Source organism: Lacerta agilis, chromosome 14 (assembly GCF_009819535.1).
Source record: "Lacerta agilis isolate rLacAgi1 chromosome 14, rLacAgi1.pri, whole genome shotgun sequence".
In the NCBI taxonomy this organism is placed as follows: Eukaryota; Metazoa; Chordata; class Lepidosauria; order Squamata; family Lacertidae; genus Lacerta; species Lacerta agilis.
In genome coordinates, this window is record NC_046325.1 from 51,200,299 (window position 1) to 51,219,595 (window position 19,297).

At 48.6% G+C, this 19,297-nt stretch overlaps 1 protein-coding gene and 1 pseudogene across 7 annotated transcripts in view; one reads left to right on the forward strand and one right to left on the reverse strand.

Annotated features, from left to right (window-relative positions):
* The window catches only part of ANKRD13A (ankyrin repeat domain 13A), a 31,349-nt gene extending 12,340 nt beyond the window's left edge, over positions 1 to 19,009 (forward strand). For all 7 annotated transcript variants that reach the window (XM_033171093.1, XM_033171094.1, XM_033171092.1 and 4 more), the window contains 11 exons: positions 1,818 to 1,964; positions 3,280 to 3,475; positions 4,270 to 4,336; positions 7,022 to 7,103; positions 9,104 to 9,165; positions 11,409 to 11,539; positions 12,973 to 13,130; positions 13,324 to 13,437; positions 14,699 to 14,850; positions 15,832 to 15,899; positions 18,189 to 19,009. In XM_033171093.1, coding sequence (XP_033026984.1) covers positions 1,818 to 1,964; positions 3,280 to 3,475; positions 4,270 to 4,336; positions 7,022 to 7,103; positions 9,104 to 9,165; positions 11,409 to 11,539; positions 12,973 to 13,130; positions 13,324 to 13,437; positions 14,699 to 14,850; positions 15,832 to 15,899; positions 18,189 to 18,381 — 1,370 coding nt within the window. In that variant the 3' untranslated portion in view covers positions 18,382 to 19,009. The remainder of the gene's footprint in view (positions 1 to 1,817; positions 1,965 to 3,279; positions 3,476 to 4,269; positions 4,337 to 7,021; positions 7,104 to 9,103; positions 9,166 to 11,408; positions 11,540 to 12,972; positions 13,131 to 13,323; positions 13,438 to 14,698; positions 14,851 to 15,831; positions 15,900 to 18,188) is intronic.
* LOC117059392 lies at positions 5,129 to 5,819 on the reverse strand (annotated as a pseudogene).
* Positions 19,010 to 19,297: the final 288 nt, after the last annotated feature.

Sequence of the window (19,297 nt, forward strand, 5' to 3'; positions counted from 1 at the left end):
GCTCCTATCTTGCATCTTATTTTACTTAAACTGCTGCTAATAAACAATTCACATATCTCTTCACTAGTTCAAAATCTTAAACTCTTAACACACTGGCTTCAGGGTACCATGGTGAGCCGTCCTGCTTATATTCCAAATATTCTCACCCTATCCCTCTTCTAACCATTTTCCTTTGCCAACTCGGGATCGCCCCCCAGACATTTCTCCATCTTTCCGCCACATCATTGTCCAGAATGTCCTCTTTTTCTTTAAAGCCAAAGGTCCAGACGCAGTCCATAAACATCCTTGCAGGGAACTCCAGGGAACTCAAGTCATCATCTTCCAGCATCTCCATTTCAAAGTTCCAGTCATCTTCTAGTTGTAATTTCACAAATCTTTTGCCCATCATTCCTGGGCTCTCACCCCAGAAATTGGATATAAATTGTATTCCAACCCTGGGTCTCTCACACCAACAGGGTCCTCCATCTTCTCGGAGTTGCACAGTCACTGTATTTTGCTTCTCAATAATTTCCTCAAGTTCCCTAGCAAGATTTTCTTCCAGTTTGCCAAAGTTCTCAAGAGTCTTTCCTGTAGCATATAACTTCTCCTCGACATCCTGGTTCAACAAATTTAACTTCTGGTTTAACAGTTCTAACTTCAAAAGAATAATCCTTTGTTCATGTGTCAGTCCCGAGTCTAAAGCCAGTTTGAAAACGAAACCAAGCATGGTAGAAGTAGGCAGAGGGTATCAAGTTTCAGTACTTTTCCATCTTTAAACATACATTTTAGCCGCCATTTCCCCCCGAGTCAGGGTGGAAAGATTATAATCCAACAAATCCAAAGAAGAAATATTTTCAATCACTTAATTCCCCTGAAAGGGGTTCAGCCATTCTCACTTGTCAAAAAGCTCCATAGAGACTTTGTATCCGCTACTGCAGCAGCAGCTAGCAACTTTGTTATTTTCTTCCTTTCAACAAAGGGAGGAACGGGCTTCCTTTTTCACATTCCTCCCAGAGTGCCAATTACCAAATTTTTTAAAGTCCAATTAACTCCGTACTCACGGCCTCCAGGTTTCTTCTTTTTTTTCTTCCAAAACAGGTAGAACGACGTGCTCAGTGCGGCGGCAGCCGCCGCTTCACCAGCCCGGTTGGGGCATGCCTCCACAGCCCGGCGCCGTTGTCCCTTCACTCCCACTCCCCTTTTACAAGGGGAACGGGAGAAGGGTTCAGCGCCATAGTGGGCTCGCTGGAGAGCCCTTGCCGCGGGACGCTCAACCCGCGGTTTTGCGGAGCTCCGCTTTTCTCTCCCTTAATTTTGACCCAGATACTCTCAGTTTGGCTTTGAAGTTTTAAATCCTGGATCTCTTCACAGGTATACACATCCCTGACATATAACGCCACTCCTCCTCCTTTCCTGTTTGGTCTATTTCTTCTTCTTCTTCTTCTTCTTCTTCATTGAATTTATATACTGCCCTATACCCGGAGGTCTCAAGGTGGTTCACAGAATAAAATCAAAATATAAAACCACAAAATAGATAATCAAAATAAAAACAACCCAATAACACCCCCCCAAAGAAACACTACACTACTGGTTTAGATAAGTTCATGGAAGATGGGTCCGTTGTGATAGCAGTTTAACTTTGTTCTCAGCCTGCTGGGACAGCACCTTCTTGTGCTGCAGATGGGATTCCTGGGACTCCCCAGGAGGCCAGTCCTGGAAGCAGAAGGCCAGACTCTGTGGGCCACAGGTTTGACCTCACAAGGGACTTTGGGCATTTGTGTCTTCTTTTGCAAAATGTACTTTTCTTTTCTTTTCTCTCTTTCTCCAACCACCAACAGTTCCACTGGTTTCCAGAGTTTGCCCCAGCGATGTTTGCCGCATCTGGAAGAGCGGCGCAAAGCTGCGAGTTGACATCACACTGCTGGGATTTGAGAACATGAGCTGGGAACGAGGGAAACGCAGTCTGATCTTCAGGGGGGAAGAAGGTAGGCAGAGAGGGGGACAGGGCTTGCAGGGAATCCTTGCAGGCTGGGGTTGCAGGACCCTGGAGGGCAAGAGGTGGGGCATTTCCATCAGTCAGAGGCACGACCAGCAGTGATCCCAGCAGTCTGTTGGAGGCAGAAAGTAAGGCTGCAATCCCAATAACCCCACTGAGTTCAATAGGGCTTACTCCTGAGTAAACATAGTTAGGATTGTGCTGAGAGTTGTGCAGAAAGCCTCTGCAGTGGGGCAGGTAGAGGTGGAGTACATGGCCTCCTTGATAATGTTTGGGGGTTTTTTTGCCAAAGGCTAAGAGTGCAACATTCATTTCTGGACTGACACCCAGGTGATGCCTCTCGCTCAGTAAAACAAAAAGGCCTAACTGAAAACCTTTGCCTTTGTTTGTTTACAAAGCCCAGGAAATGGTGTTTCCATTCCACTTGAAGAAGGACTCTGCAAAATTCAGAAGCTTGCAGAGTCCTTCACCTACCTGAGTTGGCTCCATTAATGTCACCTGAACTCATTAGGCCTTTACTATCCTTTGGGCACCCATTGTTGGCTGTCACTGTCCTTGGTTATTGTTATTGGTCTACAGAGGAGTAAGCAGAATGTGCCTTACAATGCTTCAGCTTCCCCAAGCTGTTGGGGTAAACAGTTCATAATGTTTTTTATTTATTTATTTATTTATTTATTTATTCGTTGTATTTATATGATTTATATGTCACCTTTTCCTCCAAGGAGCTCAAGGTGGTGTACATGGTTCTCCCCTTCCTCATTTAATCCCCACAACAACCCTGCGAGGTAGATTAGTCCGAAAGGGAAGGAATGGCCCAAGTTCACGCAGAAAACTTCATGTCCCAGCGCCTAGTCAGACACTCTAACCTCCATCCCAAACTGGCTCTCTGCCAAAAAAGACACACTCAAAGTGATGCACAGTAATATTATTTTGTTGAAAAAATAATAATCTAAAAGTATAAAGGAAAACATCAACCTTATGCCATTTTAAACCCAGCAATCAGTTTAAAAACTAGGCGCTGCCTTCACACTTGGGAGTAGCCTGCTCTGCTCCAATGGGTATCAATCCTAATATCCCCACAAGGTGAGTGAGTGAGCCCACAGGAACTTCTGTCTCTTTTGTCCAGTTTTCAACTTTTTGCTCTGCACCTGAACTCCTCAGTTGTGACTCCTGAGCCCTCTGTCTGTTGCTGAACCTGTCCTGTTACTTGCCCGAATAAAGATCACTCTCTTACTCACAAGTAAGGGCCTATATGTGCGTGTGCTGGTCAGGAGCCCAGAAAAGCATCTTCCTCCTCTCTCCAGAAACTGGGAACTGGGCAGAGCTGATCGAGGTGAACCACGATGAGAAGGTGGTTGCCACAGAGCGCTTTGAGATCACCCAGCAAATCAAGCGCCTGACCTTGGACTCCATGACCCCAAAGACCAAGGAGGTGGAGAGGCGGCTCACCTCTCCCATCATCAGCACTTCCCTAGACACGAGGAACATTGCCTTTGAAAGGTAAGGAGGAGGAGGAGGAGGCCAGAGCTCTCAGGCTCTCCTTTGCCCTTTGGCAGCTGGAGGGATGGAGGGACAGGCACTGGCCTTGTGGGACAAGGCTCAAGTTTGGTTCTCCAGCAGCTGTTCCCCAAGCAGCCTTGCCCAGCCTGGTGCCCTCCAGACATTTTGAACTGCAAAGTCACCACCGTAAGGGCAGGCTACCCCTGCCCTAGATCTCACATAGCCCCAGTTTCAGAGTCTGGCACAGGGAGAGGAGGCATCCAGAGCTCCCCAACCTCTGTCTCTCCCCATATCCAAAGCATTTGAGGAGGTGGCATAAGCCTTCCCCTCTTCTCTCTCTCTCTCTCTCTCTCTCTCTCTCTCTCTCTCTCTCTCTCTCTCGTCCTGCTAAGAAACTATGCCAAGGCCACCATGGAGTGGTAATGGGCTCCCCGTGGGGGCGGAGGGGGGGGGCTGGTGGGAGTTTGAGTCCCATCCTGGTTCTTTCCTTAAAGAGGTGGGTAGTGAATGTATTTATTTATTTATTTATTTATTTATCTATGTATGTATCTATCTATCTATCACATTTATATGCTGCTTTTTCTCTCAAGGCGCTCAAGTCCATGGATCTCCTCCAGGTACATGCTGCCTTACAAGCATCATGCAACACCTCCACCTGGCACCCTCTTGGCTAGTTTACACTAACAGAGTCAGTTCTTGAGTTACAAACAAAATGGTCCTTGCTGTTGCACTTCCAACAGCCAGTTTGTAAAGGCAGAAGCACAGATTCTTTGATAGCTTCCTGTCTCTTGCAGAAATACGTCCGGCTTCTGGGTCTGGAGAACTGAGAAGAATGAATTGGTGAGCGATTATGATGCAAAGGTCAGTTGTTGCTCTTGTACTGATGTCCCTTTCCCCTAACAGCTAGGAGCCTTGCTCAGCATTTTAAGATTTCTCCAGGTGTTGCCCACAAATCTCCTCCTTCCACAGAGCTTTAATTTGCAGCCATGAGGACCTGACACCTGATGAAAAGAGCATGCAGCCTGAAAACCTTTGCTTCTGATTCGGAAGAGTGGCATGAATGAGGTTCACAAGGCCTCAGAGGGTCTAGGAAAAGCAAACAGCAAATAATGGGCTTCATTGTCTCACAGTGTAAGGATGTGCAGCTATCTGATGAAAACATGGATTGGCAGTGTGCTCATGGCAAGCAAGAGACAGGGTGAAATGAGCCTCTGGAACTCTCTGGGACCAGTTTCAGTGGCTTTAAGAAGAAATGTCCATTGGCAGCTTTAGGCTACATTCCAGAGAAATGCAGCCTCCATGTCAAGAGGTTCTAAAAAGATTGGACAAGTTCTCGAAGGAGAAGGCTATCAATGACGATGTTCAGTTGGAGGCACTAAATGCTTCTGAATGCCAGTTGCTGGAAGCCGCGGGGGGGGGGGGGGGCTTTTGCGCTTGCGTCCTGACCTGTGGGCTTCCCCTTGAGGCGCCTGGTTGGCCACTGTGAGAACAGGAGGCTGCACTGGATGGGCTGGCCTGACCCAGCAGGGCTGTTATGCTCTTAGGTGGTTTTGATGGTGGGGTGTCTCTGAGAGGCATCAAGTGTTCCTCTTTCACTATGAACTTAGTGAGAGGTGTTTTGGCCTGCTGCTTTCTTTCTTTCTTTCTTTCTTTTTTATAAAAGACTCTGTAGGTATTTATTCAGCACATTAGATACAGTGACTGTTCATTTGCCTTTCCTGGCTTTGATCTTCCTCAGGTAGAATTCTAGTTCCTTGCCTTCCAGAAGATATCCATCTGCTCGACCACACTGCCCAGGTCGGGAGGCAATACAAGCAAGTAGCTTCCCTTGTTGGAACTGCTCCTCCAGAAAACTACTAATCTTGGCATTCTTTTTTCTTTCATCATACTTCTTCTGAATTTTCTTTGAACGCTTCTTGTTTAAGATTTCTTCTTCCTCAGGAGTCAACTTGGCACCATTTTTGCGCCCGAGTGGCAAGGCCTAGTGGGCTTCGTACCACTGTCGGTATGGTGTGCTGTCAATGAGGACAATGCAATTTTTGACCAGGGTCTTTGTGCGCACCAACTCATTGTTAGGCGCATTGTACACTACGTCAATGATTCTGGTTTTGCGGGTACAGCATTCAGAACCCCAAGAGAAGTTTCCAACATCGAGACACAGAGCACGGTATTTTTTATTCCCTCCACGTACCCTTACTGTGTGAATTCTCCTAGGGCCAATTTTGGTATTGGCAGGGGGTCGCCCAAACTCATACTTCCTGTTCTTGTGGTAGGGCTTTTGCTTTCCCCCGGTCTTGCAGCGCTTGTGCCAGTTGTCCCTGGAGATACCCATTCTTCTCCGGAGGCGCCAACCACCTGCTGCTTTCAAAGGACGCAGTGGGCCTTTGGTACGGCTGTGGAGGTTCTTACACCAGGTTTTCCTTTTTTTCCTACCAAAATTACAGAACCTCTGAATGACACAGGCTAGCTGTACCCTCCAAAGAGTTTACTGTGCATATTATATATTGAGATGTTGTCATTATTATTAAAATTCCTATACTGTGGATCACAGGGTAGTTTACTATATATAAAAACACAAAAATGCATCACATAATAGCAAACAAAAACAATACTCCCCCTCAGAGTTTAAAAGGCCACAGATAGTTTAATAAGCCGAAGGCCTAGGGGAAGAGCAATGCTTTATGTAAGGAAGGCGCCAGGTGAGCCTCCCTGGGGAGAGTCTTCCACAAGAGGAGCCCCAGTGAGATGCTTTAGCTGGCCAGCAGATGGTGCTTTGGAACTGGGGTAGGATGAGGACGGGTTGGGACCCTCCTTGCCAGTTCTATGGGGGCTTCCAGAACTAGCTAGGCCAGTGGTGGCGAACCTTTTGGAGACTGAGTGCCCAAACTGAACCCAAAACCTACTAATTTATCACAAAGTGCCAACACGGCAATTTAATATGGGATAATAATTAATATACCATGATAAAATGAGCTTGGGGAGGCGGGGCTGCCCTGAGTTGTTGAGCTTTTGGGGGGGCATTCCCCAGAGGTTTTTTGGGTGGGATTGCCAAGACTAGCAGAGCTTTTTTGAGGGGCTTGGATCACAGGTGTTTTTTTGGGGGGGGGAGAAAAACACTCACACGCATTATAAACGATTCCTCTGGCGTGCGGAGCAGAAACAACACATAGTCTCAAGGTTCGCAGGCAGCAGCCAATCAACGAAAACCCTTGACAAACCCACCAATCATACAAACTTCAGCCTGCTGGCTGCAAAAAATCCCACCAATCTCGGGGGGGGGGGCGGGGAGGCAGGAATACAGCTGCTTTGCAGAGGTAAACTGCCTCTAAGCTGCTGCCGGCGGGGAGGGAGTGGTTTACTCATGAGGCGGCGTGGGGGGAAGCAGCTGCCCAATTTGAAAACCCCAAACAATGGCACTGCTGGTGTGATGGTGCGTGCCAACAGAGAGGGCTCTGAGTGCCCGCTCTGGCACCCGTGCCATAGGTTCGCCACCACTGAGCTAGGCTCTCTACATCTCTCTCTCTCCTCCTCCTCGTTTCCCTCAAGGTCTATACGGCCAACAATGTGAATGTTGTGACCAAGATCAGAACAGAGCACTTGACAGAAGACGAGAAGAGGAGATACAAAGGTAATTTGGTCCTGTGGGAGGAGAGGGCCGAGGTTGATCACCCTCCAGCAGGCAAGGCATCTTTGATTCTGAGCCCAGACATTACAACCCAATTCCTTGGCTGACAGCCTGGCCAAAATTCAGTCCCCTGCAAAATGAAATGTGTTCACAGGCATGCTGCTGTTGCTCTCTAATTCAGGAGGCTGGGATGGCTAAGGGAAGAGCAGCTAGTCTGTTTTGGGTCTTTGTTTTAAGCAAGGCCTGCTGCTGTTTCATGCGGCTTTGGGGTGAGCTGGAAGTCAGAACAGTGTGGGTATCCTCTAAGGATATCTTGAGTTGTAAACGGTTTAGAAAAGGGCCACCCAAATGATCAAGAGCAGGGGTCCCCAAACTAAGGCCTGTGGGGCGGATACGGCCCAAGCGAGCCAATTATCCGGCCCGCGCCGACGCCTGCTCTTAGCGGCGCGGCGTGGCTGCCCATCTCCGGGTCAGTGGAGCGCTGGAAATGGCTTGTACACATGCACAAGCTTCATTTCCGGTGCACTTCTGAGTCGGAGGAGGTCCATGTGCACATCCTGCCACTCGTTCAGCGCCGGAGGAACCAGCCCGAGGCTGGGTAAGTTTGCCAACGACTGATCAAGAGGAAGGAGCAATTCCCCTGTGAGAAAAGACTGCATTTGGGACTTCTTAACTCAGAGCTGTTCAGTAAGAGCTGTTTGACAGTGGAATTTGCTGCCAAGGAGTGTGGTGGAGTCTCCTTCTTTGGAGGTCTTTAAGCGGAGGCTTGACAGCCATCTGTCAGGAATGCTTTGATGGTGTTTCTTGCTTGGCAGGGGTTGGACTGGATGGCTCTTGGGGTCTCTTCCAACTCTATGATTCTATGATTCTAGAGAAAAAGCGAGTCAAGAGTTTATAAAATTATGCATGGCATGCAGAAAGTGGATAAAGAAATTTATTTCTACCTGTCTCCTAACACTAAAACTCGGGGACGTCAATGATTCAGGATGGAAGATTCAGGACAGAGAAAAGAAAGTCCTCCTTCACACGGTGCATAGTTAAACTATGGAACTCCCTCCCACAGGAGGCAGTGATGGTCACCTTGTTTAGCTGTAAAAGAGGATTAGACAAATTCATGGAAGAGAAGAGGGCTAGTAATGGCTACCAGCCACAATGGCTGTCTCAGCCTCCACAGTCGGAGGCCGCAGTGCTTCTCCAGAGCTGTTTGCTGGAAATCCCCAAAGGGGAGAGGGCTCTTGTACTTGAATCTTAGTGGCTGGTTTCCCACAGGCATCTGGTTGCCCCTGTGAGAACAGGATGCCTGACTAGGTGAGCCCCTGGCCAGATCCAGCAGGCTCCTTGCATTTTCTTATTTTCTTACCAGCCCCGCACAAGTGGTGGAGGCAATCTGTTGCTGGCTGTTTTGAAGAATTGCAACTGCCAATTTTGCCCCTTGCTTCCTGACATTTTATTTTGGATCCTTTAAGGCAGGCTTTGCCAACCTGGAGCCCTCCAGTTGTTTGGGGCTACGGCTTCCACCAACCCCAGTCAGCATGGCTGTCAATAGTAATCCAAAAAGCGTGGAGGGCACCAGATTGTCAATGGATGTGTTAAGACCCGATTCGCACCCAAGATTTCTGAGCTGCCAGAGCTGCCGCAAGAAGTGGCTCTTCAGTTCAAGTCATGTGTTAAAGTGACAGAATCATTTGTTACGGCGTCCATGAACTACGGTATGTTAGATTCCATCACAAACCAGTTTATTGTGCATATTTAAGGCAGGGGGAGAATCATTTCCCCATGATTCCTGCTCACTGGAAAGGATGTGAGATTCCTTTCCATTTTCTAGTCCTGCCCTCCAGGAGTAGATCCAGGAGATCCAATGGGGGCGTCTCCAGCTCTTGCACTGGGGCTGTGGGGAGAGTCCTTTTGAAAGGCCAGCCTTGTTCATGCTTCCCAGTAGGAAGGTTTTAGCATGACAAGAGATAACCCTGCTGTTGTGCTTCCTCCCCTGCCCTTTCCTCCAGCTGACAGAAACCCCTTTGAATCCTTTTTGGGAACCATTGAGCATGAGTACGGAGCACAACAGGTGAGCAAAATACATTGTGTTTTTTCCCTTTTTATGTTTTAAGTCTCTTACTGGAAAACTGCTAACAGTACAATTGAAAATACATAAAGAAAGACAAAGGAAAATGAATAAAAGTAAAGGAGCAAAGTAGGGTTCATGCTGCGAATTTAATACAAAACAAACTTCTTATGGGATAATTTTGTATTTCATTATGTCGTCCAGGAGAAGAGGTTTGTGCATCTGGGTTTGAAACATGAGGGGAAGTCCCACTAGGCAGCCTAGAAGTGTTGTGGATCCTTTACCCCTCTGGAAATGTGAAGTTTGTGTTATTTATTCTGCAACAGCCAGGAACTCCTGTTTTTATACCACAGAGATAGGAGCAAAATGTTTTTTGAGACTGATCTCTTCAGCAAAAGAGGACTCCTCCTTTATTGTTTACTCACTGTCCCACATTTCAGCTTCCTGGTTCCTCAACTGGCTAGCATTAAAAAATGCAAGTATAAAACAGCACAGTGTGTTGCTGATTTAAAAATAAATAATAAACATGGACTTAAAAGCAGGAGTTGGCCTCAGCTCCCTCCCAGCAGCTTGTGTTATTTTCTCACGGTTAGGCCAGGGGTGGAGAAAGGGATCCGAGCAACATGCCAGATCCTGAACTTTGATAGGTGGGCATGACCACCTGTATGTCAATCAGCTGATGTCACAATGACATCATTATGTTAGGTGGTTAACGCCTGCCAAAGGAGAAGCCTCATTTGAAGATGGGCTCCCTGTAATGCTGATCAGCTGAGAGGCCTGCCCTGCACTTGGAAGCTGAGGGCTTTGCATTGGAAGGGCAGAACGCGGAAGCCTGTCAGGCCTCTTTGGCCTCAGGGCTGGAGGTCCCCCATGCCTGACCAATCGGAGTAATTGGTGCAAGCATGTTCTGCCTTCGACTCCTCAAAATATTAATTTGTGTAAAGCATTTATTTGTAAAGCAAATAAATGTTGGAAGTCCTCTGGTGAAAGGCCAGCACTTTATTTCATTTATATTCCACCTTTCTTCCACCTATGTGTAAAGGTAGGTGAAGCTGTGAGGTAGGTGAAGCTGAAGGTGAGTGACTGGTCTGAGGATTTGAACCCTGGTCTCCCAGGTTCTAGTCCAACACGATCCACTGCACCCCCACTGACTGTCTTCCATCAGATACCTTCACGTTTCCCTGTACCGATCCTGCCCTCTGTTTTTGCCTGACGAGCTGCGACGAACCTCCACCTCAGACTCTCCCCTTGTTACTAAGTTATGTTTTTAATCAGGTGTTCTGGGTCAAATTAACACGCACCCCACCTGTCCCTTTGAGGTCCGTCTGTTATTGTCTTTCCCTTTTGTTAATAAACTGGGAATTACTTAGTAACGGGAGTTTTCCTGTCCAGCGGCCGTGGCCGGTTATTTCCACTGCTCTGGGCTTTGGGGTTTACGGTAACCTCTCCTTTGCCTATAGTTCGGGGCCTCTCTTTGTTAGATCCCCTCACTATACCAGTTGACTAAGCCCTCTTAGCAACTCTGTGGCAATCCCAGGTTTCTCGCCCACTAGCCCCTCCTGAGGGAACTCTAAGACACAAACTATCGCCTTTCAGATTAGTTTTGCCCTTTACCTGAATTCCACTCCTCAAGAGCTTATATAACCTGCTGGACCAAAAGAACGACGACTTGGCTCAAAAACAAGAGATCTTTATTTAGTACAGAGCATAGCGGTTTCAGTATAGGTTCATAAGCTTAGTTTGTTATCAGTGTATATTCTTCGTTTCATCAACATCAACATCAACACATCTTTAACGTTCCTAGCCTAACCTAAACCTAACCTCGCCCCACACCCTCCTTCTTCAGTCACCACTCCCCAACCCTCTCACACACACTCCAACCTCTTCTAACGGCTGCTCCCCCCTTTTAAATAGCGGAATGTCCCGCCTCCCAAGGGTGTCTGTCACTCTAACTGGGGAGTCCATTAACCCTTAAAACTCCATGGGTCTCTAAACAGCCCCTAACTATGACCTGATTCATTACACGAGCCAACTCACTTTGAGGCCAAATCCCCCTTTCCCTCGGAGCAGCTGATCTGCTGAGTTGGGAAGCCTTGGCCCACTGCGGCTGACCTCCTGGGCTTCTGTTTTGGGGACACCATTGGCTTTTGAGGCAACCTGGACAGATAGCCAAGAGTTTCCGCCAGCTGGACGTTCAGTGCCAAGCCTTGCTGGTCACCCACCTTGTGCTCTTCTCTTTCCCCCAGGACCTCACGACAGAATACGCCACAACCAACAACCCTACAGCCATCACTCCTGAGGAATATTTCAACCCTCAGTTTGACCTGAAAGACAGAGACATCGGGAGACCCAAAGAAGTGACCATCCGGACTCAGAAGTAAAGCTACTGCCCTGTTGAACGTCCTGTTATCTTTGATTCAGTTACCCCTCCCTTTCTCTTGCAAATCCTGCACTCTGTTTCTCTCTGGAGGAACAGGTGCTCTCTGCAGAAGTCAGGCCCACTCCCTGCTGGCCTCGCAGCACTTGATTTGAGCCTGCGCTGAGACCCAGTACCCATTTAGTGAGAGAGCCCTTCACAGCATGGTACCCAGGAACCTGGGAGTCAGAGAAGTCTTCCAGGGTAACTCAAGCCACAGCAACTTTTATTTTAGAAATCCCCCCAACTGCAGCTCAGTCATCTCTGACTGGAGACCATGAGCATATGGGCAAGATCCACAATTCCTGCCTATGTGTAGTTTTCACAGACAGAGCAGCCAAAGTGCTCAGTGGGTATCACTTCAGACTTGCATGTGAGGGACTCACATGGCTGGATGCTCTTCCATAAAACTGATGCACTCTGCAGGGGGAGGCCTCCATTAGAAGCCCAACATCTCCCCAACATCTCACTTGCTTTGTGTAAGGATGTCATTTCCCCCGGTACAGAAGCATTAGCGATGCTTGCTTTTGTCAAGGCTTGAGTCGAGAGACAACATTCACTTGGTCCGTGTTTTAAGTTAGTGGCTTGGCATTTCCCCCTCTTTGAGGTGAGCTTAAGAGATGCATATCCTGGAACCTGGGTGGGAGAGATTCTGTTCTGATCCATCCAGTCTCTAAGCCAGCCTTCTTAATCCTGGTGCAGTGACTGTGCTGATGGACACCCGGGTTGCAGATGTGGCTCTCGCCCATCAACACACAAGGTGTAATCCTTCCGGAAGGCTCTTAGCACAACCGCCACCAGAACGTGAGTGGCAGCTCTGCACTGCCCCTGGTTTGCTATGGTGGGGCTTGTGCAGGAGGCACTGGGTGAATTTTCCCCACTGCTGTCCCTCTAGTGGAGCAGAGTGTCTTCACACGCACACACTTTCTGTCAGGAGCCCAGGCTGCCATCTTGATAACACAGCACGCAAGTCATAATTAGTTTGAAGATTTATTGCAATACAAACAATTGCTTCAGATGTCTAACCAAACGTCCGTGGCTTATGAATCAGTTGACCCTTCTGAAGAATGCTTCCTGGTTCTGCAGAATATCCTGAGCCTATGACCCTAACGCTTCCAGGTTTGCTTCCTGTCTAATACCTTTCCCATACAACGACTCCTTTGGCTCAGATGATTAATTGCCTCCTCTTCTGGTGAGGAAATGCTATGCCGCCTGCTTTCCAAGTCTGCCTGTGCGTCTTGAGCGAGCTGACTTCTCACCCCCCCCCCACACTGCTGGCTCCTTATCAACATTGCATTCTGTGTCAGAGAGAGGGGGAGGAGGACTGCTTACTGACTCACGCTGTATTTCTCTACTTGGGGCAGATGTGTTCATGACACTTTCGTCTCTGGCAGGTTTAAAGCCAACTTGTGGATGTCCGAACAGTTTCCCCTCTCCCTTGTGGAGCAGGTCACCCCCATTGTGGACCTGATGGCCAGAACTAGTGCACATTTTGCTCAACTCAAAGACTTCATCACCTTGGACTTTCCTCCTGGATTTCCAGTTAAAATCGGTATGACCCTTTTTGTGCTGGGAGTTCCCTCTTCCTGCCCTCCACCCTGCCACCACGTTCAAGACATCAACCCCCTCCCCCCTTGAACGGTGCTTCTTGTCTTGGGGCACCTTCAAAGCAAACTCTGGTGATGAGGATAACTGGTGACCTTGCTCAACCTCTCCTGTCCCTCTTCCCTTCCCCCAAATTGCAGAGATCCCATTGTTCCACATCCTGAATGCTCGCATTACTTTTGGGAATGTGAATGGCTGCAGCACAGCAGAAGAGGCGTCTCCCCAGGCTTCAGAGGGGGCACAGCAGCCGTCTGGTGAGAGAGCTGCTCCAGGGTTTGAGGGAGGAACTCAAGTAAGAGGAACCCTTTGGTTTCCATGTTGGGGTGTTTTGGGGTGACCCTGTGGCAGTCAGATTTAAGTGGACAAAATGTGTGGACTTCTTTGCTCCTGGTTGCGCCTTCACACAGGCTGAATTATGCAAGATATCTCCTCCATTTTTATATATTTAAACCCCACTTTTCAGCTGAGATCATCTCCCAAAGCATTGTGCAGCAGAGGGATAGATAGTGCCGTCTTCTCAAATGTGTTGTCCTCTAGGTGTTTCTGGATCCTGCGTTACGTTTACTTCACAACAAATTAAAATGCTCAACACAATAACGCATCCTTCACAAACTGTTTGCAAACTCCACCTTCCATCAGCCCCAGCCAATATGGCCAGCAGTCAGAGATGGCGAGAGTCCAGCAACATCTGGAGAGCCAGCATGTTGCGGAAGTCTGTCCTATTTTGTGATTTCTCATGGGGTGTACCACTGGATAGACCAGTTCAGTGGCCCTATTATTTGATTCTGCACTGCTGTTGAATAGAGCAGTGGACAACATGGTATGCCCACCTGGTTGCCATGATAGAGGTGAAAAGGTGTTCGCTGCTTTTCCTATTTTTTGTTCAAGATATGTCCAGAGCCCTGGAGCTTTGCATACTGATGGTGCCGTGCTCCCAAACTCCTAATGGCCATTCCCAAGAGCTTCATATAGATACTGGATAGCAGTGGAGACCGAATAGTGCCCTGTGGAGCGCCACAGCGCAGGCGCCAAGGAGTTGAAGAGCACTCCTCCAGTGTTTCTGCACCTTCTGCAGTTGTCCACTCCCCTTGATATCCATCCCACAGAGGCTATCTAAGGAAGATGCCGCAGTCAGCGGTATTGAAGGTCGCTGAGAGATCAAGGAACGGTCCCTCTCCTGACACAGGCCATCCACCAGGGCAACCAAGGATGATTCCATCCAGAGTTGGAGGATGAGCAAAGCCTGTGACGTGTTAGTCCATATCCTTTTAATGGGGGACACCCTAGAATGACCCTGGGGCAACCTTTGTGCCAAGTAGGTCTCTGCCTGACCTGTGAGCCCATCATCAGAGTCTTCACCCTTGGGCTAAATCATTTTTCACCCTAAGAGAGACTTACATCCTTAAACCAGCAATCCAGATGAAATACCAGTAATACCTCTGCTTTATGGGGTCTCTGCCAATCCCTGGGGTTAATGCTTGGTGTCCTCCCCCCCCCCCAATGTGGCTACTCCAGGCTCCACCTTTGTGGTTGACCAATCCGTCTTTGAGATCCCTAAATCCTACCACATTCAGGATGATGGCAGGAATGTCCGGGTGCAGGACGAAGACAACGAGATCATGCAGTTTGCTATCCAGCAGAGCCTGATGGAGTCTGGCCAGAACAGAGTGAGTCCCTCTTGCTCAGGGATCTTTTCCCATTCCCTTACCTCACGCCCTGGCCAACTTCTCATGAGCTTGGACGGCCTTGCTGAGCTTTGCCCCTGCTCTTTTCTCACACTGCAGAAGGGGCCACCTGAGGAGGTGGAGTTGGGACAGCAGCATAATGGGAGAATTCTTGTGCCACTGAAATAATCAGAGCACAGGAAAGGCCAGGGGATCTGGCAAACGGGGTCTTCAGACCATGCATGTGAACCATGTTCCCCAACCTCCAAGGAAGGAGAGTCCACCACTTTCTGAGGGAGTCTGTTGCACCCTGGGAATGCAACAATGCATGTCAAAAAGAACTCAAGAAGCTGGAGATGGAGAACCTGTGGCCCTCTAGATGCTGCAGGACCACCACTCCCATTGGCCATGCTAGCAGTGGGGGGTGGGACCTGGCGTTCAACAGCATCTGGTGGGCCACAGGTTCCTCATCATTTGCCTACACTGACTGGCAGCAGCTCTGCAGGGTTTCAGTCAGGTCTCCTTCCCCAGCTCTGTCTGCGATGTCAGGGATAGAACCCAGAACCCTCTGCATGCCAAAGATGTGCTCTGCCACTGAGCTGAGGGCAGCATTAGATCTCCATTTTAGGAAAGATCCACCAAGCTCCTTCATGTGTTTGCTTTTTGGCAATCACTGGAGACTTTAAAAAAAAAAACCATTGAGGCTTTCATGTCTAATGTTGCTACTTTTAAGGATTGTTTGGCTTCTGAATTAACATGATAGTTTAATGCTAGTGTTTTACTATTATGGCATCTTGCTGTGTGTAGTTTTTTTTAGATTGGATTGTTCTGAGTTTTTGTAAGCCACTTTAATGCATCCAATAGAAAAGTGGGTTAGAAAAGATATCAATGGTATTAAACCCCCAGCACCAGCCACTTCTGCATGATGTGTGAATGTGTGTCTCAAATTGTCACTGGTATTAACTGCTCTGGTGTCTTTCTCAGGAGGCTTTGGGACCGGACTTGAATGGTGCTGTCTCTTATTCACAGGACCTCAACCTTCAGTATCAAAGGTAATGTTCCTTCTTGCTAAACATGAGGAGTTACTCACCGCCAGGTGCTAGGAAGCAGAGCCCCATCCTGGGCTTACTGTAGAGCAGGGAGGAGGAATCAGAGGAATCTGTTAGTAAACTCCAGCTCCCATCATCCCTGACCACTAGTCATCCTGACTGGATCTGATGGGAGTTGGATTCCCAGCAACAGCTGGAGAGCTCCAGGTGTTCCCCAGCCCTGGCTTAGAGCGTCTGTTGCTAGTGACAGGGAGTATCTCACGCTCACTTGCCTTGCCTTCACATGCAGGAGCTCCCATCTTCCAGGGGTTTCTGGTGGGAGAGGGTTGGAATACGTGGAAAGTACAGGAGTAGATCACTGCTAAGTGCTTTTCACCAACTCTGCTACAGCTGCTCATAGCAGGGGTGGGTGCCCCTTTCATAATAATAATAATAATAATTTATTTGTACCCCGCCCATCTGGCTGGGTCCACATTCCCTTGTGGGTAGGTGATCAGAGGCCACATATCAACAACTGTGAATGGACCCAAAGCAAGAAGTGTGTGGGACAGCCCTGGCTCATTCATCCACCCATTTTTTCTCTCTCTCTCTCATTGACCTTCATCTGCCCATTTTTAGTTGATTCTCCCCCTTTCCAGGCCTTGGAGGAATCATGTAAAAGGAGGGGGCACTGTGATCTTCATTCAGGCTGAGTCTGTCGTCACTCCTTTTCTGTGTAGCTTCTGCAGCATCTTCTGCCTGGGTGGCTTTTCTGTTTGTGGGCGGGAGACTTTTATGAACATCAGAAGCACCTGCTGGATCAAGCCAAGGGGGACCCATCTAGTCCAGCATCCTGTCCTCAGGGTGGCCAACCAGATGCCTATGGGAAACCAGCAAGCAGGGCCTGAACCAAAGAGCACTGGCACCTCCCCCTCTTGTGTTTTTCCAGTTAAACTTTTTATTGCACTAGCCATAGGCCATGGCATCATTCAGAAGGAGGGGGGGGACACCATAAAAATAATCTGGCACACACATACAATAAAACCACGGGCAGGGCTACTAAAATTATGTTACATTAAATAGAATAGAGTAGCAGAAGATTCTCAGGTAAGATGTGCCAAATTAAATATCTGAATCCCCTTTGCAGTTGACCGCTATTTTATATCCTGCCAGCCCACAGAGTGCTACTTTATAAGTAACAAAGTCGTTGGTGTCGCTCAGCAGCCATTTCACCCTTTCCACCCTATTCAAATGTGTTCCATTCGTAAATGGGTTTTATAAATTGGTCTCTTGGGTCTATATATAACAGGCACTGCAATAAATAATGGCACAGGTCCTTGACGCAGGGTTATCCACACAGGCATCGATTGGAATCGTAGTTCTGTAAAAGCAATTCTTAGCACGGCAAGTGGGAGCTTTGTCAGGTATCTGGCTCAGGCAGGCTCCATTTTGAAAAGTGGGAACCATGGTGAGCTCTTGGTAGAAGCAATCGTGGTTAGATCCCTTTCTGCATTGAACCTAAAGAGACAGTCTCTTAAGTGCCTCTCATCCATCTTCGTGGTCACCTGAAGATCTTGTAATTGATATTGGGACAAGAGGCGTTGGATGCCAGCCTTCCAGCATTTGGTCTGTTCCCGTTCTGTGTGAGACATAGCGGGGAATCTCTCCTCTGAAAGAGATTGAAGTCTTTTCACATAATTTAGGCACAGGTAATCAATTCTAGCCTGTATTGTCATGTCAGCTTCAGCACAAAGAAGAGCAGCTGGGGTCCCGTTGGGGAGCGAGAGCACTTTCCTGAGGAATTTGTTCTGCACTATTTCTAAGGCTTTGTTAGTATTTGGGTCCATGCCCCATATCGCTACAGAGTAGAGCCATCCTGGCTAGTGGCCGCTGATAGCCTTCTCCTTCATGGATTGGTCTAGCCCTCATTTAAAGCCATCCCGGCCTCCTTTCCTTCCATGAAAATTGAGTGTGTGAAATGCAAAAGTCGCCCACAACGGGGGTGGGGAGGATGAATATACATCCTAAGCACCTGCGCATCTTTGGCTGGTCCAGTTAAGTTCCCTGCAAACCCTGACCTGGGAGGGGTTGTGGAGGCATAGCAGCTTCCTGGCAAGACCCAGGCATTTCCTTGCTGCGGCTCTAGCTCACAGCTGGTCCAGCAGGTCCTTGATGCCTCTGCTTGGGAGAGTTGCTCTCCATGCATGGGGGGGGGGGGCTTTGCCCCAGAAAGGCAGGGGGTGTTAGGAAAGCCGGCTCTGTGTTGGGCAGCTGGTTAAAAGTGTTTCCTTCCATCTCTCTTCCTCCCCGCAGGGCTTTGCAGGAAAGCTTCTTGGCTAACGGCAAGGCTGCTGCCTCTCTGCAGGAATCTTCCAGTTTCGATCGGGACCTGCGCCTGGCCATGGAGCTTTCCGTTCGTGAGCAGCAGGACCTGGAGCGGCGGCGGCAGGAAGAGGAGGAGGCAGAGCTGCAGCGAGCTCTCCAGCGCTCCCTTCTTGACAAATAGGCAGGCAGGCGGCAGCTCCCGCAACCCTCTCTCTCTGTCTCTCAAAGCAAAAGGAAGAGCCTAACCCTTTCTCAGTGCTGAGAAGCACACGGGCTCAGCTGCCCAGGGCTGGCTGCACCTTGCGCCAGGCTACAAATGTGGGGACAATTTGCAGCAGATCTACAGGAGCCGTCCCCACCTCTCAAGCTTCATTCTCCTTTTTGTGTGCTCTGAACTTTGGACTTAAAAGACGAGCTCCTTGGGCTGCCTTCAACTTTTTTCTGAAAAGGGGGGGGCACATTGGCCTATGTCCAGCACTGCAGGGAACTTGCCCTGTTTGAGGAAGGTTTGTGTGAGCATCATCTCATTGCCGGTCAAAGATGCAGCAAGTTCTCCAGATTGTCTTTGAATTCAGCGAACAGCAGCCACTGCCTGTTGGGGACAGTGCCATGAGCATCCTTACCTTAAGCTGGCACCCTCCAGGTGTGGGGAAGGATGCTCTAAGCAGAATACCCTATTTCCTTCCACCCTTTAACACTATCTGAACCCCAGCTGTTTGCTACTCCAGTGGGCACAAGACCTCCTCCTGTCCCACACAGGTGCTTTATAAGGGTCTTTGTGTGTATAGGAGTGTTGATCAGGGTTTTTTAAAAAAGGGGGGGAAAGGAATTGAGGGAAACTTAACTCAGTACCCAATTCCCTATAGTAAAAGGGAGAAAGGGACTGCTGTAAAGCAGGTTCTCTTGACCAAAAGGGAAACTCATGTTGCCTTCTTATAGTGCATACCATCTCCCTTTCCTCTAGAAAGTGGATTTTTTTTGGTCTGTTTTAAGATTAGTACAGTTCTTAAAGCAGATGCCATGGAGAATAGGAGCAGCATAGGAGTAAATTTTGCCTGTGCTTCTGTTGCCTGCAGACCATGTGGCCTTGGCTAGCA